This window comes from Artibeus jamaicensis, unplaced genomic scaffold (assembly GCF_021234435.1).
Source record: "Artibeus jamaicensis isolate MK-2021 breed Jamaican fruit bat unplaced genomic scaffold, CSHL_Jam_final contig_519, whole genome shotgun sequence".
Taxonomy (NCBI): Eukaryota; Metazoa; Chordata; class Mammalia; order Chiroptera; family Phyllostomidae; genus Artibeus; species Artibeus jamaicensis.
This window is the reverse complement of record NW_026521871.1, coordinates 54,379,612-54,403,332: the sequence shown is the minus strand read 5'-3', so window position 1 is coordinate 54,403,332 and position 23,721 is coordinate 54,379,612. Positions and strand designations below refer to the sequence as shown.

Below are 23,721 nucleotides of genomic sequence, written 5' to 3'. Positions count from 1 at the left end.
TCCCTTACCGCTGTCCAATGACGAACCTCCGCCCCATGCAATCCAGCTCATGATTGGCGGGGCCACCTCCGCTCCTCCCCCTCACGTGACGCTCGCCCTGGGCCGCCGGCTGACTTCCGCTCCCGCTTCCCCCACCGCCTCCCACCAACCCGAGCTCTTCGGCCCAGGGGCTCAAAGCCGTGTGGTTTTATTTGACAAGGCGGCATGAGTCTGTATACAATAAATAACGTGAATATTGGTGCTGTTCCCTAATCGCGACTGGAGGCGGGGACGGGCAAGACATCGGCCACATCTTCGGCCTGAAGCTGGACAGAAGGGCTTCAGGGTCCCCAACCTTAGGTGGTGGGCGACCTGCAGCTGGGAGCCGGGACCGACACTTCCCTCAGAGCTCAACGTGCATGTCGCGGTAGGCCCGGTCCAGGTCCCACTCTGGCTGCGAGTCGGCGTCACCTTCGCGGGCCAGGCGCGCCATCTCCTGCTGGAACAGCGCCTGCCGCGCTCGGCTGGGGTCCACATTGATCCAGTTGTTAGCGATCCACTTAGTACCACGAGTTACCAGGCAGCCCCCGTGCAGCGAATAGTCGTCCACGTCACCTACCCAACCTAGAAGAGGAAGATGGTGTGAGCAAGGGAGGGGACCTGAGAAAAACCAGGTTGGGCTGACCTGAGCTTGGCCTCACAGTCAAAGGACACAGCAAGGGTGGCCCAGCTGTTAATACTTTTGGCGGCAAACATCTGGCCCCAAGGCCTCCTTAGGGGCTCAGGACCTCTCACCAACTAATGCCTTTGTAGTAGCCACTAGCAATGGGAAATTACACGTTGCTTCCCCACCCTCTGAACAGGAAGTCAGTTCCAGAAACCGACTTGTGTAAATAGCAACTGGTCAACCATAGCAATATCGGGGAACGTTCAGGTTCAAACAAAATTCTAGCCAAATAAGGGAACTAACTAGGGCCCGCCAGAAAATGCCCGCCAGTAGCAGCACCCACCAATCGACTTCGATCTGGTAGCTCTGAGTAGCTACGTGGCTCCGATCACATCTGGGAAGTTCGCCCCTGTGCAGGTAAAGCTTGGCCAAAGATTTTTTTATTTGACCCCTTGGCAAAAATTAAATTCTTCCAAACTAATTTTTGGCTCCGAGAGTGTGTATACACCCGCCGGTTGTCTACAACATTTGGGGGCTCGTCCAGGATCTTACGCGCCCTCGGAGAACCGACGTACGCCGGGCCTGGTAAGTAAGTACCTGAGTATCTGTAGGGGATCCCCGTTTGGGGAGGTCGCGGCCATCAGAGCCCTGAGGCAGTAGGTAGGACGCTACCGGTATTCTGCCCAGGGGACCCCAAGAACGAGGGGACGCCCTCAGGGGTCAGAGCTACTGCTCCCATCAGGTTAGGGGAACTGCAGCATCTGTTCAGGTTACGGCAGAAGATCACTTTCGATTTCCGTGCTCTAACCAGAAGCGCCTGCGCCGCGCCTGCGCCCCCTGAATGAGTGAAAGAGTTGAAGTTGTGCGTCACGGCCTGTTGGTGCGTGAGTGGACTGAGTATAGAGGGGCCCGTTGTGTGTTTGTGTGTGGACTCTTAATCGCCTTAGTCCTACTAGGTCTCGAGGCTATTGACGTCTCGCGCCGGAAATCAAAAATGGGAAAAGGAGGCTCAACACCAAGTACTGCCCTAGAATGCCTTCTGAATAATTTTTCTGATTTTCAGAAGCGGGCCCGAGGGTACGGCGGGCCGCCACCCGATCCTGAGACTCTCCGGACCTTCATTGAGTTAGAATGGCCAACCTTCGACGTAGGGTGGCCCTCTGAAGGGACCTTTGACCTTCCTCTCCTCTATGCCGTTCAAGGGGTAGTTTACAGAGTTCCCCATCCAGATCAGATGATTTATATCGATGTTTAGATAGATATAGCTACCGAGCGACCGGGGTACATACGCTGCTGTCAGACAGGCAGGAATAGAATGCGGCGGAGTGTCTGTGTGGCAACTAGGCCAAGACACGGAGGGGGAAGGAAACCCTCCTCACAGGAGAGGGAGGAGAGAAAGCCCCGAGTGAAGTCTGGGGAGAAAGCTCCTCCGCAGGAGCAGAAAGAGGGGAAGCCTCGCTTATACCCAGTGCTGCCAGAACAGCCAGAGGATCCTCTACTTACCCCAACTGCCCCGCCGCCGTACAATCCTACCCCCGCAACCAGACTCCACCACGGGGGAAGGGCTGATGAGTCCCCCGCACACCAGGGGGGGAACCCTATGCGGGTTGCCTCCCGCACCGGGAGGCGCCGCCATTTTGCCCCTCCGGGAGGTGCCACCAGGTCCTGATGCCCCGGCTCATGTACCCCTCGTCTAGTCTATGTCCCTTTTTCCACCAGCGATTTATATAATTGGAAACTTCAAAATCCCCCGTTCTCTGAAAAGCCCCAGGGTCTAATCTCTCTCCTAGAGACCATTTTCAGGACCCACCAGCCTACGTGGGATGACTGCCAGCAAGTACTCCAGACTCTCTTCACCTCTGAAGAGAGAGAGAGAATCCTCCGGGAGGCAGAAAAAGCTGTGAGGGAGGAAGAGGAAGGGCTGGGAGGAAGCCGGAGGGGGGTTGGGGATGTACTCCCCAACCAGCCTCCGGACTGGGACCCAAATTCAAGCGCAGGGAGGGAAGCTCTACTCCAGTATCGCCGAGCTCTTCTGAGGGGGGTACGAGCGGCAGCAAGAAAGCCAACCAATTTCAGTAAGGTAAGTGAGGTCACCCAAGGGAGAGAGGAATCCCCAGCAGCGTATTTAGAGAGGCTTCTAGAGGCTTACTGGGTGTATACCCCCCTTGACCCTCAGGCGCCAGAAAATGGCAGGCTTGTCAATATTGCCTTTGTTACCCAGGCAACGTCAGATATTAGGAAGAAACTACAGAAGATTGAAGGTTTTGAAGGGGAAAACCTAAGCAAACTATTAGAAATTGCACAGAAGGTTTATGTAAACAGAGATGACCCAGAGATAGGTAGAGCAAAAGAAGTAGCCAAGATCCTCATAGCAGCTCAAAAACCTGGCCAGAGGGAGAAAGGTAGGGATGGGGCCCAGCAATGGCGGACCCCCTTAAACAAAGATCAATGTGCCTACTGCAAGGAAATAGGACATTGGAAACGAGATTGCCCTAAACGCAGAGCCAGGCCAATCGGGTTAGGGGAAAGGACCCCCGTCCTGCTCCAGACTCTAGACTGACGGGGCCGGGGCTCTATACCAGTTGGCCCCCAAGAGCCCATGGTCACTCTGAACGTCGAAGGGAAGCCAATAAATTTCCTAGTAGACACGGGGGCCACTTTCTCAGTCTTAAAGCAGCTACAAGGAAAGGCACAAAAGACAACTACCAAGATCATAGGGGCTACGGGTAGAGAGGAATCTTACCCATGGACTACTGCCAGGGTCACAGACTTGGGGCTGGGCACCATAACCCATTCGTTCCTAGTGGTTCCGGATTGTCCCTACCCACTACTCGGGAGAGACTTACTGCAGAAACTTCAGGCCACTATCACTTTCAAGCAGACTGAGGCGCCCGGGACCAATACTCCAGGACCTGCCCGGGTAGAGGTAACTGTGCCAATCTCAGAAGAATACCTGCTGGCAACCCTCCAGGAAAGTAAGGAGGAGAAAGGAGTACCAGAAACCCTTCTCTCTGAGATTCCCGGGGTCTGGGCAGAGACTAATCCACCAGGCCTAGCACTCCACCAACCTCCAGTGCTAGTCCAGCTGAAAAGCACTGCCAGCCCTATTCGGGTAAGACAGTACCCAGTACCCAGCCGAGCACGGCAGGGAATCGCCCAACACCTCAAGCGACTTCTAAAAGCAGGTATTCTACGGGAGTGTCAGTCAGCCTGGAATACTCCCTTGTTACCAGTACAAAAACCCGGGACGGCAGATTACCGGCCAGTTCAAGATCTGAGAGAAGTAAATATGCAGGTAGAGACTATACATCCCACGGTGCCCAACCCATATACCCTGCTGAGTTCTTTGCCCCCGACTCATACTCATTACTCAGTACTAGATTTAAAGGACGCCTTCTTTTGCATACCACTAGCCCGTCAAAGCCAAGAGATCTTTGCTTTCGAGTGGAATAATCCTGAAAATGGATTAGTAGGCCAGTACACCTGGACGCGCCTACCACAAGGATTTAAGAACTCACCTACCATTTTAAGTGAGGCCCTAGGTAAGGACTTGCAGGCTTTCCGCATCTCCCACCCCACGACAGTACTCCTGCAGTATGTGGACGACATCCTCATTGCGGAGAGGAGTGCGGAGAAGTGCAAGGCTGCTACTAAGGACCTACTCCGAGAACTAGAGAAAATGGGGTACCGCGTGTCAGCCAAGAAGGCCCAGATTGTGACTCAAACTGAGTTACCTGGGGTATAACCTGCAGAATGGGCAAAGAACCTTATCCAATCAGAGGATTCAAACAGTACTACAAATCCCAGAACCTACCACCAAGAGACAGGTACGGGAATTTCTCGGAGCAGTAGGATACTGTCGGCTTTGGATCCTAGGTTTTGCAGAGTTGGCCCGACCACTGCACCAGCTAACCCGGGGAAAGGAAGAGAAGTTTGAATGGACCAGCGAAGCAAGAAGGGCCTTCCAAGCCCTTAAGGAGGCCCTCGTCGCGGCCCCCGGCGCTAGCTCTGCCGGACCTATCTAAGCCATTTCAACTATTTATAGCCGAGAAAGAAGGAACTGCATTAGGGGTGCTATGCCAAGAGCTCGGTCCATGGAGAAGACCTGTAGCCTACCTATCAAGGAGACTTGACCCTGTAGCTTCTGGCTGGCCAGCATGCCTGAGGGCCTTAGCGGCCACCTCTGTGTTAGTCAAAGAAGCGAGCAAGCTCACCTTAGGCCAAGACATTCAGGTAATCGGAGAGCACTATCTAGAGCAGGTCTTACGGGCACCCCCAGACAGATGGCTTTCGAATGCCCGACTGACTCAGTATCAAGCTCAGCTCCTAAATCCTCTAGCTGTGCAGTTCGTTAAAACAACCGCCCTGAACCCTGCGACCCTGTTGCCCTTACCAGACACGGCCGTAACCCATAACTGCACATGGGTATTAGACTCTATCACTGGTTCCCGACCCGATTTGCGGGACCAGGCCTATGACAAGCCTGATTTAGTTCTTTTTACTGATGGAAGCAGCTTCATGCAGGAAGGGCAGCGACTAGCAGGGGCGGCAGTCACAACTGAGACGGAGGTGATCTGGCAGAAGGCGTTGCCAGCTGGAACTTCAGCCCAGCGAGCTGAACTGATTGGCCTAACCCAGGCTCTGCGTCTAGCAGAAGGTAAGACCGCTAATATCTACACCGACAGCAGGTATGCCTTCGCCACCGCTCACACCCACGGAGCCATCTACAAAGAGCGTGGCCTCCTCACTGCCGGTGGGAAGGAAGTTAAGAACAAGGAAGAGAGCCTGGCCCTCTTAGAAGCTATATGGCTCCCCGCTAAGGTAGCCATAATACATTGCCGAGGGCATCAGAAAGGTGAGTCACCCATCATCAGGGGAAACGATTTGGCTGACGCCACTGCTCAGAAAGCTGCTGAGGGAGAAGTAGTTGTTCTTCCACTCATTCCACGCCTCGAAATTCCCCCAAAACTTACCTACACCCCTGAAGAAGAGCAAGTTGGTCTAAAAGCAGGGGGAGTTAAGAACTCTAAAGGGCAAATTGTGTTACCTGACTCCAAGATCTTCCTTCCCCAAGGGGTCTTAAGAACAATAGCCCAAGAGTTGCATGCGAGCACCCACCTGGGCCAGACCAGATTAGAACAGTTAATAAAGAAATATTATACAGGGTCAAAGTTAAGAGATACAGTTAAGTCAATAACCACTAGATGTCAGACATGTGCTAAGGTAAATGCCCAGAATAAGAAGTATCCTCCCCTGCAAAGGTACCGAGGTAAGAGTCCAGGTGAGTTATGGGAAGTAGATTTCACCGAAATGGGACCAGGAAAATCTGGGTATAAGTATCTCTTAGTATTAGTAGACACCTATTCAGGTTGGACTGAGGCCTTCCCCACTAAGGGGGAGACCGCTTCCGTTGTATGCAAACTGCTCCTAAGAGAAATTATCCCCAGATATGGGCTTCCATTAGCTATTGGCTCAGATAATGGCCCGGCCTTTGTCTCAAAGGTCTCCCAAGAATTGGCCAGCAAACTACTGATTGAATGGAAGCTCCATTGTGTTTATAGACCCCAGAGTTCAGGACAAGTAGAAAGAATGAACAGAACTCTGAAAGAGACTATTATCAAATTTAAAGAAGAGACAGGCGAAAACTGGGTCGCGCTCCTTCCTTTTGCTTTATTCCGAGTAAGGTGTACCCCTTACGTGGGGTCGTGGACCCCATATGAAATCATGTTTGGACAACCTGTCCCCATCATTCCCAAACTATCTAGTGAAGCAATAGCTAGCTCAAATCATAACTTCCTTAAGTCCCTCCAGGCCTTGCAGCAGGTGCGACAAGAGATACGAGTCCTATGACACCAGCCCCCGGCAGAGACGACCCAGTGGCCTACTCCTCCTGAACCGGGCCAGTGGGTGTGGATCCTCAACCACCGACGAGGAAACCTGGAGCCGCGGTGGGTCGGCCCCTTCCGAGTCCTGCTCAGCACCCTCTCTGCAGTACGCGTCGCAGAGAAACCTTACTGGATTCATCGATCACACACAAAGCCAGCTCAGCCTCCGAAGGAACATCAAAGCACATGGCGAGTCAGCAGAGATCCCGAGCGACCGCTGCGCCTAACGTTCCAAAAGCAGTAAGACTGTTCCTAATTGTAGTAACTCTGTCTATAAACCATAGGAAAGCCTTAAGCCAAGGCCTAGAACAGCAGGAGTGGGTAATTATAAGAACAGCTGATGGTACAGTCATTGCCACCAATTATACTTGGGATACAGGCCCGGTGGCTCTACGTACAGACTTCTCCAAATTTTTTGGTGATAGACTTTGTGACGATGGTAGACTACACTCAAGAAACCCAAACAAACCCAACTCCCTCCAGGGGGTTTCCGAGGGTCTGGGGAACATCTGTGAAAATAATGGAGAAGAAAACTTAAATCGAGACCTACTCCATACCCAGTTCTATGCTTGCCCAGAATCCTCACCAGGGAAAAGACAAACTTGTGGCAGGGCCCTTGGGGACTACTACTGTAAAGCATGGGGCTGTGAGACCCTCACTGATGGAGGGTGGAGTCCCGGGGGAGGGAAAGATAAAGCCATTACCCTCTTAAGAGATAAGAGGCAACAACCTACCAACGTAGGGGGGCAGAATTGCGCCACAAATAATTGTAACCCTACTGTAATAATTGTTACAAATCCTAAAGACCCCGAGTGGGTAAGAGGGCGAACCTGGGGCATCCGCCTGTATGTCACAGGGCAGGACCCAGGAACCATATTCACTGTAAAAAGATTACCCACCAGAGGAAGGCCCCTCCTAAGAGGAGCGGCGGGCAGGTTGCCACCTCGCCCGCCCAATCCAACTGCAGGCCTAGCAGACACGCGCTCTCCTGACCTAAAAGGAACCGGACCCCCTCCCAGGGAAACTGAGGCCCCAGCACAGCATAGAAAGGAAGAGGAGAACCCAAGGCCACCCCTCCGTAGCCCACCACCCTTGGTAGGTAGGCCTCATCATCAAGGAGAGTATGGTATGGTATTTTAACCATACCATGCCAAACATTACTGAGTCCTGTTGGTTATGCCTTAGCCCTAGGCCCCCATTCTATGTTGGCCTGGAGGTTAACTCCTCCGCAGGGGGAAATAACACTCCCATCACAATGCAACTTCCCCAAGGGCAAAGACAGGTGAAAGGTCTCGAACAATGTGAATTTGAAGGTACCATCACATTAGCAGAGTGCCATGGGCAGGGGACCTGTTATTTGTTAGCTAATTTCACCCTCGACAATTCAAATTATACCAATTACTGTCTCAACCAAGTACACATACCGGAGACCCCAGGAACATTGACTATAACAAGAGCCCCAGAAGGGCTATGGTTTATATGTACCCAAGGTATTTTTAAATGTCTAGTTCCTACTAACCCCAAACTTTGTGTTAGTGCATATATTATTCCCCAGGTATACCTATATGGAGGGGACCCGAACTTTGTGCTATGACCCCCTTCCAGAGTTAAGCGAACTCCATTACTCATACCCATAGCTGCCACTATTGGCATAATTGGATCAGCAGCTGTTGGAGCAGGGGCACTAGTCCATGGGGAGAACAACCTTAGACTGTTATCCCAGACATTCTCTAAAGACATCTCCCTGCTCCAAGAACAAGTAATGTACCTAGAACATCAAGTAGATTCCCTCGCTGAAGTTGCACTTCAGAACCGTAGGGGGCTCGATCTTGTATTTCTCCAACAAGGAGGACTACGCGCAGCCTTAGGAGAAGAGTGTTGTTTTTATGCCAATCATTCAGGAATAATCAGAGAAAATATCAAAATACTAGCAAAAAGACTAAAGGAAAGAACTCAAGAAGAAGAGTCCCCCTCATAGTACGCCTCTCTGTTTAAAACTTCCCCTTGGCTGACCACGCTCATCTCCGCATTAGTTGGCCCTATACTTATCCTATTGCTTGCCCTGACTGCAGGACCCTGGATCCTGAATAAGATTTTTGCATTCATCAGGGACAGAATTGATGCCATCAAGCTTATGGTGTTATCTCAACCATATACCATCCTGCCCCAAGATGACCAGCAGTCAACGGTTTAACTGCTATCTAACCGGAGGGGGGAATGTAGTAGCCACTAGCAATGGAAAATTACACGTTGCTTCCCCACCCTCTGAACAGGAAGTCAATTCCAGGAACCGACTTGTGTAAATAGCAAGTGGTCAACCATAGCAATACCCGGGAATGTTCGGGTTCAAACAAAATTCTAGCCAAATAAGGAAACTAACTAGGGCCGGCCAGAAAATGCCCGCCAGTAGCAGCACCCACCAATCAGGGACCTTCGCCGTTTTCAACTTAGCAAATAGCTGACCGCCACATCTGCTTCTGTAAGCCCGCGCTTGCTTGCTCTACTCTATAAAAGCCCAAGCCCGTAGTCTGTAAGCCAGGCGCGACTTCGATCTGGTAGCTCTGAGTAGCTATGTGGCTCCGATCACATCTGGGAAGTTCACCCCTGCACAGGTAAAGCTTGGCCAAAGATTTTTTTATTTGACCCCTTGGCAAAAATTAAATTCTTCCAAACTAATTTTTGGCTCCGAGAGTGTGTATACACCCACCGGTTGTCTACAACACCTTCTCAACACCACTCACCCTCTGAAACCAGCTTTCTTGTTGCCAAGCCTGCCCAGAGCCATTCCCAGCCTTGATTAGTAAGGGATGTGTCCCTGGTACCAGCCAACTAGAAGGCTAGGACACCAGTCACTGGGGTGGAGATAACCCAGGAGGCTGCACAGGTGCAGGCTGCCAGAGCCACTGAGGGCGGTTTTGGGGAGGCACTGGGGGGTAGAACACCATGTATAGGAAGGCCAGAAGCAGCCCACCACAGGGCAGTCGGGACTGGATGAAGGCAGGCTTCCCTCAGGAGGCACTCTCGGCCCAGCCAAAGGCCCTCACCTTGCCCATCAGGTAGATAGTTGTACCAGAACACTGCTGTGCCCTGCTGGGGTTTGACACGAAGATTCCCCTTGTCACAATGCCTCCGAGTGTCACGGAGGTCAACGTCGTCCTGAATCAGACTCTGTGGGCAGCAGGGCAGTGAGCTCTTCCAGCTGCCCCCACTACATGGCTAGGAGCCAGGGCCAGGTAGCCAGAGGGAAGTCAAAGGGATGTGCCCAGGGGATCACTCGGGCCCTCATCCCAGGTCTGGAGGGGAAGTACCACATTTGCCCAAGGTCCTGCCATCCCACCCAAGTAACAGCCTGGTTGGCTCTTACCATTTCATCGTAGGTTCTGTTGTCTGCTACAGGGAAGACAGTCTCTCCCCCACCAGTGACGTTGTTCAAATAAAACAGCACTGTCATGTAGCTGTAAGGCAAGGGGGCCATTGAGCATGTCCCCAGCTGTGATTGCTCCCAGGGACTTACCTGCAGGCAGGAGAAGCTGCCCAGGTTCCCAGGGGCCAGAGGGGCAGGCTGGGATCAGTGATAACAAGGCAGGTCAGTACCAAGTTGTCCTTGGCCCATTCTTTCCACAAGCCTAGTGTCTTGGTGTGTGTCATAAAGTTCTTTGTGGCCAAGTTCACGGGTGCACTTAAATTACATGGCCCTGACCAAGGGCCAGCTGGGAAAGGTAAGCTAACAGAAGCAGCAAGGTGGTGAAGAGAGACTACTTGTGACTAGAAAGGGCCGAGCCAGAGCAGCCACAAGAAGAGGGGAGACCTGCCTCTGTGCCTTGGCAGAGGAGCAGGACGCAGCTTTACAGGGAGAAGCTGAGGCGGCCTGCAGTGGAGGCAGGGTCAACACCCAGGGAGTGGGCAGAGAGACCTGGGGTTCTAGCCTTGCCCTGCTCCTTGCTGCAGAGCCGCGGGGGCCAGTCTCAGTGTCTGTGGGCACCTTGGTCTGGCCACTGAGACAAGATGGCCACCCCTTTCCCGACACTTGGTAAACAACCTGGGGGACAGAGGTAGGAGTGTCCTTGACCAGGACGGCCCAGTTCTCTGCTGGCCCCAGGCCAAGGACATGCCCGCAGGGCAGGGCTGGGCTTGTGTCCTGGGGAGTTGAAATCAGCCCTCAAGTGAGAGTTACCGGCAGGAGGTCTCAAAGGGCACAGACTCGTTGGCTACCAGCTTAGTATGGGAGCAGATGGTCTCGGGGTACACAGGCCCGCTGTCCACGTGGGCATGGTAGTGGCCTCCCTCCCGGTACCGCACAACCTGCATAGGCTCGCTGAGTTCCACGATCTCAGGTGACAGGCGGGTTAGGCGCAGCACCCTGGGGGACAGCAGGCGTTCAGGTGGTCAGCCTTATGCGAGGTGGCACCCTGAAGGAGCTGCCACAAGTTCTGCCCCTGCCCACCTCCCCTGGAAGCCCCTTAAGTCACAACTGACTGGCCCAAAGGAGCAGGAAGAGGTTACTCATGATGAGCCCTCCTCCCTGTATGCCAGAGACACTCACTGGGTGGCAAAGATGACATTTGTACTAAATTGGGTGGGGGACACCCCCCAGGAAGGTTATCAAACCCCTGGCTGCTCAGGAGCAACAGGCCTTGTGGGCTGAGATAAGAGGTCCTTTCTCTAATTAGCAGAAAACAAGCATTCAGTCTATTTCTAATCCCATATGTACATTGTTTGCCCACAGTTAGGGTGAATTTGCCTTTGTTAATTGCCTTTCAATGGGTCTCAATGATGGTCTAACAAGTGGAACTGAATCCTGAGTTGACTTATCCACTCTATCCTCTCAGCCCCAGCCGAGCGCTTCTGTGGGGGCCCTGCACGGCCTTCCACCCTGGTGCCAGGGAGGGCAGCCTCAGGCGCTCACCTCTGGCGGATGGCACGCATGACGTGGTGGGCACCTTCCCCCTGGTAGAGCCAAGTGTGGTGGCTGTTGCGCACCAGCTCGCTGGACTCCGCCTTGTGCCTCCGCATGTACTTGTGGAAGTCCCGAAGGTCCATGCTGGAGAATTCCTGCAGGCTCAGCACTCCTGCTCGGGACACCTGCCATCAGTGCCTGCGGAGCCCCCGGGTGTGGCGAGGCCCTGTGGCAGGCTGCTGTCTCCTACCTGCCCTAGGGGGCTGTGGGCGCTGGTCCCCAACCTGGACTCCTGGGTCAAATGAGCCTGCTTTCTGTCACAGGAAGATCTAGAGAAGTTCCTTTCCTCAGTCTCAGCCCTGATGTGGCCCCAGAAGGAAGAGGCCCAACCCCTGCTAGGCTGGCCACAGCAGGATTCCACCGGAAATCCGAACTCTGTGACCGGGGTCCCGGGGCACCGACTGTCCTTGGCCCTTCAGCCTGGCTCTACAGAGTGTGGTGGCCATCCTCAGCCCTGTGTAGAGTGAAGAGAGTAGCCAATGCTGGCCTTTCTCCAGGGCCTTCCACACCACAAGATATAAGGCTGGGCTCCAGAAGTTTCCTTGTGACCTCAGGCCCCATCCTGGGTGGCTAAGCCTGGTTAGTCCTGTCTGCCCGGTTACCAGCTGACCGTGGCACAGAAAGCCAGAGTGTTCCCCCCAGTGAGACCGAGCTCCCCTGTTCCTGTCCAACCCACTGAGCAGGGTCTCCACCCTCCTGGGGTTCTGGAACCCTGGCTGCTCTCTTGGGTCCATATATTCTGTTTGACCCAAAGGAGACACTTTGCATCCTTTGGCCCAGAATTCTCTGAGAATGGAGCACATCCCAGGGCTGGGAGCCTATCAGCAGCTCTGCACACAGGGGCGGAGGCAGCAGGATGCCGCTCTAGCCGCAGGTCCCGGACAGATTCCTCACTGGGTTCACCAGCCACAAGGTCATTCTTCCAAGTCCTGTTTGTCTCTTCTTCACTTGGTCATGAACTTGGGCATGAAAGTGATACTTACATTTCAGAAACCTTTTGAGGGTTAGTGCCAAAATGTATGTGTTTGGGGCGGTGCTTGTATGACAGCTCCCCTATCCACATAGGCCCCTGGCAGGGCAGCTAGAATGACTCCAGGTGGGCAAGAGGAAGGCAAGGGAGACGGTCAGACTCAGGAGGTGGTCTTCTGGGGTGGGCCCTGTGCCTGGCTGCAGAGAGGCCGATGGAGCAAGGTGAACAACCTGGCTCAAGCTGGCCTCAGTGTCCCTGTGCTCTCGCTCTACCCACTGTGCCCTCTGCCAGCTAGTGACTGCACCTCCTGCACCTTCGGCACCTCCGGCAGGCTCTGACTAGCGAGGTGGAAAGGGTCTCGGAGAACCGCTCTCCACTGTCACCAGGGGGAACGGGAGGGTCTGGCTCCAGCCTCTTCCCAGGGGTGAAGGCAAGGCAGGATCCTCACCTCCTTGCCTCCGGCTGCTCTACTCTGGCTGTGGGGACAGGCAGCTCCCAGGGACAGGACCAAGGAGAGGCAAGAGCTCACCGTCGCCATCAGGGTCAGCCTTCATTGCAGAGTACATCTCCTGAATGTTCTCTGGAGTCATCCACCGCCCACTTCCCAGGCGAGTCTGGGCCAGGACCTAAAGCACAAGGTGGCCCACCGTGGGGTGGCCCCAGGGATGGAGAGCCACCAGGGCACAGACAGTGCCCAGTTATTGCTGCAGAGCTCAGAGTTCAGGTGATAGGGTGTAGGCAAGGACACAGGACAAGCCTACAGTCCCTGGGCTGGCGAGGGAAGGTAAAGAGGTCCGGTGGCATCTGGGAAGGCCAGGGAGACAGCCGAGAACCCTGAGGCCCGGGGCACTCTGCACAGGCAAGGGAGCCCACAGAGCCCTCCCCCAAAAGCCTGGGCGAGGGACATGCAGAGAGGTGCAGACGCCTGGCCCCCCAGAGCCACCATGCCGTGCACCGTGGGTTCCATGGGGCTCCTCGCCACGGCAGCCAGGAATCCAAACCACAGGTGGCACAGCACCCGGTAACTCTGGCACACACGTGCCATCACCCCCAGGTGGACTCTCCTGCCATCTCTTGGGGTCCCAGGGCAACAAGGAACTCTCCGGGGGAGAAGGGAAACCCTGGACCTGCTGATGTGAGCAGGCACCTGACTTGGGGCCAGGGCTGAGCAGGACAAGTGATCTGGCCACCAGAAAGACAATTCTGCCTCCCCCCACCCCCACCGCGCCATGCCTACTTCAGTCCCAACCTCACGGAGCTGCAGGCGACCATCATGGTTCTGGTCCAGCAGCCGGAAGAGGTCCAGCTGGCTGACCTGCATGGCGCCCATCGCCTCCTCGTACTCTTCAGTGGGCAGGATCTGGCTGCGCTGTAACCCCTTCATCTGTGCCAGGTGGATGATGAGCCGGCACTCCTCATCACTCAGGAAGCCGGGGACTTCTGCCAGAAGAGGAGGTGGGTGAGGCCAAGGACCAAACCAGGGCATGGATGGACCCTGTGCCTTCCTCTGCTCAGGGTTCCTAAGAACTCCCTGGTGGTCACCAGGTCGGGAGAACTTCACACTCCCCCCTTCCCATCTGCTCTGGACTGTGACACCAAGGTCAGGCTGTCCTGCAAGGCCAGCCAGCATTTTGGATATGGGGCTTCTCTCTTTGCTGCTGAGGGCACATGGTTTCTGGGGAGTCCTGAGGGGCAAGCTGGGGTTAAGCGGGGCCTGGGCTAAGCCACCTGGGTGGGGGCGGGGGGACCAAAGGCCAGAGGGCAAACCTGAGGAGCAGAAGGTTGGTCTCCACTTCTTATTTGGTATATATTTAAAAAGTGCAGGATGGTGGCTGGTTCATTTTCACTTTCCAGCATTATTCAAATAAAAACAAAAGCAACACACTGAGGACTCTAGGCCCATCCTTGCCCTCCATTCTGCTGCACAAGTGGGTGCTGGTCATCTGCCCAGGGCTGAGCTGCCCAGGGCTGCGAGGTCAGTGGGGGTCACTCCGGTGTTTGGCAGATGCTCTAAGAAGATACTCCAGGCGTCCTTTGCTTTGGGAATAAATGTAACAGAACGCCTGCGCCATGCCTCCAAGTCCCCAGGTCAGGCAGGGGCTTGGCCCCAGGGGCTGGACGCCCCACCGCAGGCCCTCAGGCAGCCTGGCGGAGCTGGAGCAGGGGCTTCATACCTGCACAGCCCTCACGGCAGTGGCCCAGGCACTTCCAAAACAGGAGCTTGGGCCTTGTTCTTTCCCTTGTTTCTGGGAGAGAGGACTTAGTCCGGGGACAAGAAGGCCACAAAAGCAACAGACCGGAGGAACGGCCGCGCCACCACCACAGCCACAGTCACCACCGCCACAGTCACCACCACCACAGTCACCACCGCCACCACCACCCACTGGCAGCCACCCTCAGAACCCCTGCAGAGTGATCTGCTACCTCTCTGGGCTCCACCCCCAGCAGGAGGTCCCAGCCATTGCTGAGAGGAAGGGAAATGGCCACTCAGCCAGGACTGGAGAGGTTCTGAAACAGCAGCCACCGCAGCTCACACTTCAGAAGCAGGCTCTGTCCTGTCCTAGGCATTGCTTTCCTTGAGGCCTTAACCTGTGTGGCTTAACCCTAAAAAGTGAGCGATGCCCCATGAATGTGCCCTTCCTCACCTGGAGCAACCCCAAGCATGGAGACCTCAGCCTGAGGACAAAAGGGCCACCCAGGCTGTGGCACTCCAGAATCCATGCTCATGACCACACTGAACTCCGCGGGTAGGTGACTCAGATGCAAAGGCACTGGGGACAGGACAAAGACCCCCACCCTGGCAAACCCAGAAAGGCTGAGCCAGACATGGAGAGGGCAGCACTGCAGAACGGGGAGTCAGAGCAAATCGCCAATGAACAGAGCCGCCTCCTGGTAGCTTAAAAAATACACCAGAAAAAGAAAGGAAAGCGCAGGCCCAGGTTTCTTCAGTTTATTAGGTGCTGTGATCCGCAGGCCCAAAGGAGATGCCACCTTCCATGTGCTAATCAAGTGCAACAGCGCAGGCCAACACGCTAATCCAAGCCCCTGGGAGCTGGGCAAACACTGGCCCCCTGGGTGTAGGTACAGCCCTTCCTTTAAAGCCTTCAACTGCAGCCCATTAAGGCCAAGGCAGAGATAGCGGGTGATGGCTGGAGGGCTGTGGCTTCTGGTGCACTGGTGGTGCTGTGAGGTGACAGCGTGGCAGGGGTGACAGCGTGGCAGGGGCTCCTGGGGCCCACCCGGTGCATGCTCATCCCCCCAAGCCATGGCACTGTGCTGCAGCATTGGCGACACAGAGATTCGGCTCCCCAGCTTGTTGGACCATGACACAGTGGCCAGGGCCACCCAGCAGCCAGCGAGCTGGCTGCCCCTGCTGGCCACCCTGATGACCACCTCTTCCTCTGCTCCCTCTTTGTCCCAGTGTGCCTCGACAGGTAGGTTGGGGGGAGGGGGGCTTCCAGGTAAGGGTGGGAGCCTCTCCTGAGCCAGGGCCTGTGCTGGCAGCTCTTCAGTAACTACTGCTGGGCACCCCTCAGTGCCGGGTACTGATAGGGGCAGGGAGGAAGATGAAGGATTTTTTGTCAGGGTGTTCCTGGCAGAAGAGAGCAGGTGTCCAGGGGACCACCCATGGTGAGCGGCCTTGGTCTAGACCCACGAGTCATCAAGGGTTCTTAAATGTCAAGGTTGGGTAAGCAGCAACCCAACCTTGGGTTGGTTGCTGCTAGAGCAGGGTCTGCTTTAGGGTGGGCGCTCAGAGCCCCTCTCCAGCAGATGTGGAAACTGGCTGCCCAAGGGGTCCTGGCAGGAGACGGAGCCAGGGCTCACTGGGTGACCTTTTCTCCTAGAGGCGGCAGGGCTGACTCCTGTCCCCCAGCCTAACCTATCCTGTGAATACCAGTCCCCTGAGTCCCTTTTTGGCAGAGCGAGGGCCCTCCTCAGAGCCTCCGGTGACTCTGCCAGCAGCACCTCCACTGGGTGGGCTCTTCCAGAACCTCAGCATGGGGGCCCTGTACTCACCAACCCCAGCCTTGGCCAGAAACGGCAGTGCCCTGCAGGCCTTCCAGGACAAGTGGGAGGGAGAGCCGGGCCCTTGCAGTCCAAGCTCAGGAAAGGAAGCCCAGAGCGCAGGGCCCCTCCCACAGCCCCGCCCAGGCACTAGCTGTCCTCCCAGCTGGAGCAGGAGGGGTGCTGGAAAGGGCAAAGCAGCCCGGGGTTACTGGAGGGAAGGATGCGGGGGATGTGGAGCTGAGGGTGGAGATTCCAGTAAGCAGAAAAAACAGGGTGCAGGGCTTTTGCTAGGTGACCAGGTGTCACTGCCCAGCAACCGTGGAGTGCCAAGCCTCAGCCCCACCTGCCGTCCAGGGCACCTGGTCCTGAGCACCCCGCCCCCTCCCTACAGGGTCATGTACCGGTGCCGCTGCCTGTGCGAGGTTGTGCAGGCCAGCTGCACGCCCGTCATGGCCTGCTACAGCTACCTCTGGCCGGCCACCCTGCACTGCACACTCTTCCCCTTAGGCCAGGGCCTCTGTGTGGCGGCCATCTCCAAGGGCTCCCTGGCTGCCCTTGAGAGTCTCTGCAGGGCTTCTCCCTGCTCTTGCCCCCCTTAACCCCGCCCTTTCTAGTCGCTCCCCCTGGGAATCAGGTAAATGGGTCTCTGGTGGGAAAGGGACCGCCCACAGCAGCCATCTCTCTCAGAAAGGGTAGAAGGGAAGGGGGCAGGGAGGGACCTGCGCGGATGGCCCCACCACCTACGGCCTGGTGGGAGCCTCACTCGGTTCCCCCGGCCGCTCACCAGCGCCCGGAGCCAGCTGCAGGGGCTGCGAGTTGCAGGGGCCCCGCTCCTCCAAGGAGGCCCCGGACATGCTCTGCAGCAGCGTCCGGTGAGTCCCTAGTGCTCAGCTGACGTTATGCAGGACTTTATTCCAGCCCCTCGCTTGGTGCTAAGACCAAGGAAAGAGGGGCTACCCAAACAGTACGCCTGGTTAGTACCAAAAAATAAATAAATAAATAAATAAATCACTTTAATAAGCTTGAGACATTGCTAAAACAAAGCAAATCTGCTAAGGAGTGTGGTGATATTTAGAAGAGCTCTTCTCTAGGTCCGGGGTTCCACAGATGGAGCCTCAGACAACAGGGTTCAAGGGTGGAAGGGACGGGAAACTCTCAGAGGCTCCCTCATCACCCCTCATTGCCCCACCCCTCTGATCCCATTGGGCAGTGAAGGTCATCCTCTGGCCCCTCAGACTTGGACCTAGACTTGAGGCTAGAGGTGCTGAGGGCAGGCTCTCTGCCCCTTGAGGAGCTGGTGCCCACTCTGCTATGCTGGCTGCAGCTGGATGCCACGCGCGTGCACAGTCTCCTGCTCGGAAGACATGTTGGGACCTACATTCTGAGTGGGGAGGTGCAGGGCCCCCTGGCTGCTGGTAACCGTGGCCTAAACTTGGAGCCTGGGCCACTGAAATCTGCAGCTGGCCCTACACAGGTGGCGCCTTCACCAGATGGTGTCCAGAACAGGGGCTAACACAGGCAGGGAGTGCTTGGGACCTGGTAGCCGTGGCCTCTGTGGTGGCCATACTGGCTGTGTGCTCTCCTGGACACAAAGCCCTCTTTGTGCTACCTCCATGGATATCTGCAGGTCAGAGTCCAGGGAAGCTCCGAGGCTCGCCCACAAACTGCTCAAGCAGGGCCAAAGCCCACTTCCATGGCCACGGTTAGGGGCCCCTTCCTGAGCTGGTAGGGCCCTGCCCAGAGCAAAGGCGGCCCGCTCCCTGTGGGCAGCGGCGGTGTGCACAGGGCAGGCGAGACCTTTCTGTCCTTCCTAGGCCTCGATGACAGCCTAGCTAATGCCTTGCTACTGCCCACAAGCCCCAGCACCCCAAGCTGTGTCTCAGGGCAGGCACAAAGCCTTGGGCTACGCGTGCCCTGGGCCCGATGCTGCCGGTCAGGCCCCGGTTAGACAGACTTGGTTGCGCCCGCCTGACCTGTAGTGGTCTAGCTCTGCCGAGCAGCAGGCCCGGGGAGCAGCAGGTGGGGCGGGGCGGGGTCCCCGCGGAAAACTGCTTCAGGCTGCTTGGAAACCTGCACGCTTAGGCACTCTATAATATTCCTTCCCCACTTCTGGGCGCCCAGTGTTTACAGGAGCACAGTGGTCTTTGGACCACTAATAAATGGAGAACTCCTATGATAAACTAGTGATGGTTTTAAAATAGTTTTGTGTACTGGTGTCAACTGCTCATTTATCTTACATCCTGAAGAAAAAAACAGGTTAAAAGTTGCTAGCCCACTGGAAGCGTCCCCTGCTGTTCCTGAAGAGGGTGCCGGCCTGGGGTGGTAGTGGAGGCCACTCTGAGCCAGCGGGCAGGTTTCCCTGCCCGGGGAAACCCCTCCAGCTGGCCAATAATGACTGGGAGACAGGACTCTGGCTGCCAGACACACAGCCAAAACAAGTCCGGCCTTCTACGCCTGCAGCTCATCTTTAGGGGCAGAGGCACAAACGATACAAATAAATACGGCGGAAGACAGTTTTCAACGATGCTGAGTGCTGGGAGAAAACGAGCAAGCTGATGCAACCTCTTAGGTGCCTGCAAACCCCTTAAGACAAGTCTGAGGTCAAGAGAGGTCTCTGAGGGGATGGGTGAGCCGTGGTCCGGTGGAGTCTGCGGGTGGAGGGAAGAGCACACACCGAGGCTCCGAGGCAGCAATGAGCTTGGTGTCTATGAATCAGCAGGGAGTGAGTCGGGGGAGGGTAGGAGATGAGGTCTGAGAGGTGAGGGCCTGGGGCACCAAGTGAAACTTTAGGAGTGAAATGGGAAAACTTGAAGACTTTTAAGGAAGGTGGTAATGAGGTCTGATCTATTTAAATACCATGAGCGTGGGGTGGGGCGGCGGGAGAAGTGAGCCACCTGAAAGAAAGCCATGTTCCCAGAGCGATGACAATGACTCAGAACTGCAGCATCTCGATTCCGAGCCCCAGACTCTGGGAAGTCCAAACCCTTGGGAAATGCCTACCACAGTCAAGCAGGCACCTGCCAGGAAATGAGGATGGACCTTTTGTGGCCTGGGTCCCATGTGCTCAATGTCCCTGAGAACTACGTCGGGAAACAAGAAATGTTCCCCAAAGGGAGGCTGCATGGGGTCCTCCCTGTGCAGTGGCGGGGCTCCCTCACATGGAGATGGAGACACCCTGGGCAGAAGCCTGCCAGCCCCCGTATCCCAACTTACATCCTGAACCCCTGCCCTTTGAGCCCTGGCATCTTGGGCTGCTGAGGCTGGCAGGCCACAGATTTGGAGCCACGAGCAGCAGGGCAGAAATGGCAGAGCCCGTAGCAGGCCTGCTCCCCTCTGGGCCTCCCTGACTCTTCAGGGCAACAGTGGACAGATGGACAGGAAGGCACAGAAGGCAGACGGGTGCTGCTCCTTCTCAGGGGCAGGCTTCCTTCTGTGGATTCATCCAACGCCATGGCTGTCAGGAGCTGCCCTCCTTGGACACTGCTCCCAAGCAGTTTCCCTCTCAGCTAGACATCTTGTAGTCTGTGATCTGGTCTTCACCGGTCTCCTCTCATTTCACAAGCAACGAGCCCCTTCCACAAACAGACTCAAAGGTGATGTAAGAGTCCAGAGGGAAGTTCTTCCTGCAGCTGCCCACTTCGCCTAACCGCGCCCTCTGTAATTTGCAGAAACAGAGACCCATCTGATGGTGGAGCCACAGCCACTTCACTCACCCTCTGTCACATCTCTTCTGCTTCCTGTAATTTACTCTTGGTGTTTTTGGGTCTGGGCTTCTCATGCTCTGCTTGACAGGACTTTAATGCAATGAGATGCATGTTCGGGGGTTAGGGACAGCTCGCTTAACCTAACACACACCTGAACTGAACACACACTCGTCCCAAGAAGGCTGAGGAGAGAAAGCACAACCCCCTCAGGTGTGTCTGGTCATGGCAGTGTCAAGGTGATGGGGCGAGGTGAGCGTTGTTCTCTTGGCCTGAATGGCGCTTTCCCGACAGCTGCCTGGCTTGATCCCGCAGCACCCGCAGGTCTCTGCTCAAATACTTCATTCGGGGAGGCCAACCCCAGCCAACCTATTGAGAGTCTCGACCCCACTTGAAATCCTGCCTTACCTGTCTATGACCACTATCGTTACCTGACACACCGTGTGTGCTCATTTATTGGTTTATTTACTGTCTGTCCCCTCATTCGAATGTCAGCTTCCAGTGCTTTTGTTTATTTTCTGTTTTGGTCAATGCTGAGTCCCCAGTGCCCAAGACAGTGCTTGGCACAGACCTTATTAACACCATGCAGTAGTGATAATAACAACAACAACGACAACCTTTTAGGGCCCCTCCCGCCATAGGGCTAAGGGCAGTAACTACTTCCCCTCAGACCAAATGCAAATGAAGTCATTTGCCAGCGTCTAGGCATAATCCCCAAGCAGGGCCCTCTGCTCCAGGGCTAATGGCGTGTACTCAGAGGCTCTGCCTTGGTCCTCGGTTCCCTCCTCACATCAGCCCACACCATCCTCCAGTACCAGGAACAGTCCAGGTCTGTGGGTAAGTGGGTCACTGAGGCTGGGTACCCAATGCTGGGCTGCGCAGACCTATCCCAGGCAGGGTCATAGGTCAGGGGGGCCCCACCTTGTGGACCAGTGGTCTTTGAAGGACTTCAGAGCTTCATGGCTAGCACATTGCTTTAGAAGCAGGTCACCTGGGTCCAAATCCTAGCTTCACCCCTACCTGTATGAACCTGGCCAAACAATGGCAGCTTTCGGTGCCTCTCACCTTCTCACCCACTAGCCTGTAAAGGGGGTTTTCACCCACCTCACAGACAGGCTGTAAAAACTAAATGAACTAAAACAAGCCTAACAGATAACAGCAAGAGGTCAGAAAATGAGCTAAGATGCTCGTTCCAAATGAGGCCTCCTTGCAAGGATCTGACGATCACGACTGAACACAACTCTATCCCAAGAAGAATCCCAGTGCTGGTAGCAGAGGCCGATGCCCCTGTGGGGCGGGTTCTGGGCACCGGTTTATCCACAGTTGGACGGCCAATTTCTCATCAGACCAGAGAGCCTGAGATCAGGAGGACCAGTTACCAGTTTCTCTCACCCTTCCCCCATTCTAGAACGTGACAGCATTAAAGGTGACAAGGAGTGTGCCAAGACACTCGCCTCAGGGTCACGCTGCCCGGTCCCGTGATGGAAGGATGGGCTGCAGAGAATAGGGGTCGGAGAGGGAAGTGTGCAAAGGTCATTCTGCAACCCTATTATGGAGGTGGGGGTGGGTACTTCACTTTGGGAAAACTCTAGCTGGAAAAAAAGGGGGGGCTACATGGAAGCAGCCATTTTCAAAACAAAAGTCACGTGGTCAAAATGAACCTCAAGACGGGTAGCACAAAGCAGCCCCCTGACACCTCCGCGGAGCTCTAGCGGACTTACCGAAGAGCAGCGGCTTGAGGCTGAGGGTTCTGATGAAGTGGTCCCTGTCAGCCACCAGCTGGACCTTCTGCTCGTGCCCCACCTAAGGGAAAGGGTCACAGCGGACAGCTTGGGCGCCAGGCCGCGCCGCCAGAAGGAAAAGGCTCCCTGACACGGGAGAGAGTGGGGTGCGCGTGGAGCCGGCACCATGCGTGGGTAGGGAGCTGCACCTTGGGCTCGGAGGGCAGCGAGGCGGTGTGTTGGGGGGGCCTCACCTTGATGCCCTCGAGCCGGGTGAGGGGAGCCAAGGTTATCACGGGCTGGGGTTCTGGGGCGCGGCGCTGGGGCCCGGGGTCGCTGCTTTCATCGCCGTTGCTGTAGTGTACGAAGAGCAGCAGCGCCAGCACGTTGCCCAGGTACAGGTGCACGAACACCATCAGCACGAGGAAGTAAGCGCGCGAGCAGATGCCGCGGGGTTTGTACAGCGGTCGGACCGGTGCGTCCTCGCAGTCGCCCAGCCTGGCCGCTGACTGGGAAGGGTCGTGATCAGGCCGTACCCACTGCGGTCTCGCGGCCTCAGGCCTCTGGCCCACCGCGGCCGCCATGGCGCTCAGGTCGCGCGCGCGCCCAGGGGAGGGGCCGCGGGGATGCCCGCGCCGCACCGCGCCGTCGCCGGGACAACCGCTGCCGAGCCTGCGCGCACAGCAGTCAGTGGGAGACGGTGCCTGGGGATGCTGTGCCAGCCTGCTGGGAGCTGGCCAGGCAGTATTTCTGCGCGCTGTGGACCCCGACCCACATTCTTCCTGAGCTGGGTTGTTGCAGGGCGGGGATGCACGCCCTTCAGGCCAGAGGCCGACCCTCTCCTCCCCCAGTGTAGATGCAAACAAGAGCAGCACCATTCACGGAAACCCCTGTGGAAGTTTCTCCTTTCCCTGGTTAAGACGCACTTCCCTCCTCCTGGAAAAGTATGGTCTGTATTTCATCGCGCCCAGGAATGGGGTGGCAGCAAGGAAGCAGCAGTGCCAAAAAAAGGGACTCAATACCGCGGTGGATTGGGGCGCCTTGGAGAAGACCGCCCACGTGATAGCGTAGGTCCCATGGCTTTCCGCGCTAATCCTCGTCCGTGTAGGAGGCCAAGAATGCTTGGAGTTTCGCTCTGGGGTTGATCTGGAGCCCCCCCCCCCCCCCCCCCCCCGCCCAAGGCCTACAGGAATCAGGCCTCAGGAAGAAGCCGTCTGATGGACGGGGTCGTGTAGATGGTGGGACCCCGCCTGGGGTTGTCAGAGAGTGCTTCCTGGAAGAGCTCTGGCATCAGGAAGGTCAGATCCCACACAGTGACGGCAGGAAAGTGCTCAGGTGCGCAGCAGCACTGCTTGCCTCAAAGCTGACACATGGGAGGAGGGAGAAAGGGACTTTCCCATAACTGAGTGACCATCGTCTCTGAGGAAAACTGAACTGAGACTTGTCAAACCTAGAGTGGAAGGACACACGAGTAGCCCAGCGCCAAAGCCTAGGCATTTTCAAGCTCCTCGCTCTCCAGGCCCTGGTTATTCTTAGGCAGAGATGCGTATGCTCCAGGGTAACGCCATAGAGGCAGGTCCCACTGGCGGCTTCTCCTTACCCTGTCAAGACCCCCCTTTCCTCCCACTTCCTCCCAGAAAAATAGTCTGCATTTTCTGGTTTCCACAGTGGGAGAGGCCACGGGCTCCAAGGATAGGCCTGCCTTCTCGTGCAGGTTCTATACACAGTGGTGGGCTCACCAGCACCGGAGCACATGGGCGCATCCACTCGTCCAGCTACTTTCAGGGACCACCCCCCTCAATCTCCTTAGAACACTACAGAGAAACACTGTCC

The 23,721-nt window shown here is 56.0% G+C and overlaps 1 protein-coding gene across 1 annotated transcript; it reads right to left on the bottom strand.

The window, feature by feature from the left end:
• Positions 1–171: 171 nt before the first annotated feature.
• On the bottom strand, positions 172–22,811 carry P4HTM (prolyl 4-hydroxylase, transmembrane). The gene is made up of 9 exons (XM_037128387.2): positions 22,143–22,811; positions 21,889–21,970; positions 13,708–13,898; positions 12,988–13,084; positions 11,438–11,600; positions 10,706–10,891; positions 9,896–9,986; positions 9,576–9,699; positions 172–603 (listed from the first exon to the last, which is right to left on the bottom strand). Exons 1-9 carry the CDS (start codon positions 22,764–22,766, stop codon positions 383–385), a joined length of 1,779 nt encoding a protein of 592 aa, XP_036984282.2. The 5' UTR covers positions 22,767–22,811; the 3' UTR covers positions 172–382.
• Between the last annotated feature and the right edge of the window lie 910 nt (positions 22,812–23,721).

Bases quoted from the DNA above. Each gene is read 5' to 3' on its own strand.
- P4HTM (XM_037128387.2), bottom strand. From the start codon at position 22,766: ATGGTGCTGCTCTTGTTTGCATCTACACTGGGGGAGGAGAGGGTCGGC. The intron at 21,971-22,142 runs GTGAGGCCCCCC...CCTTTCCCTTAG, and splicing joins CCCGGCTCGAGGGCATCAAG to GTGGGGCACGAGCAGAAGGT. The intron at 604-9,575 runs GTGAGGGCCTTT...TTCCTCTTCTAG, and splicing joins CTATCTACCTGATGGGCAAG to GTTGGGTAGGTGACGTGGAC.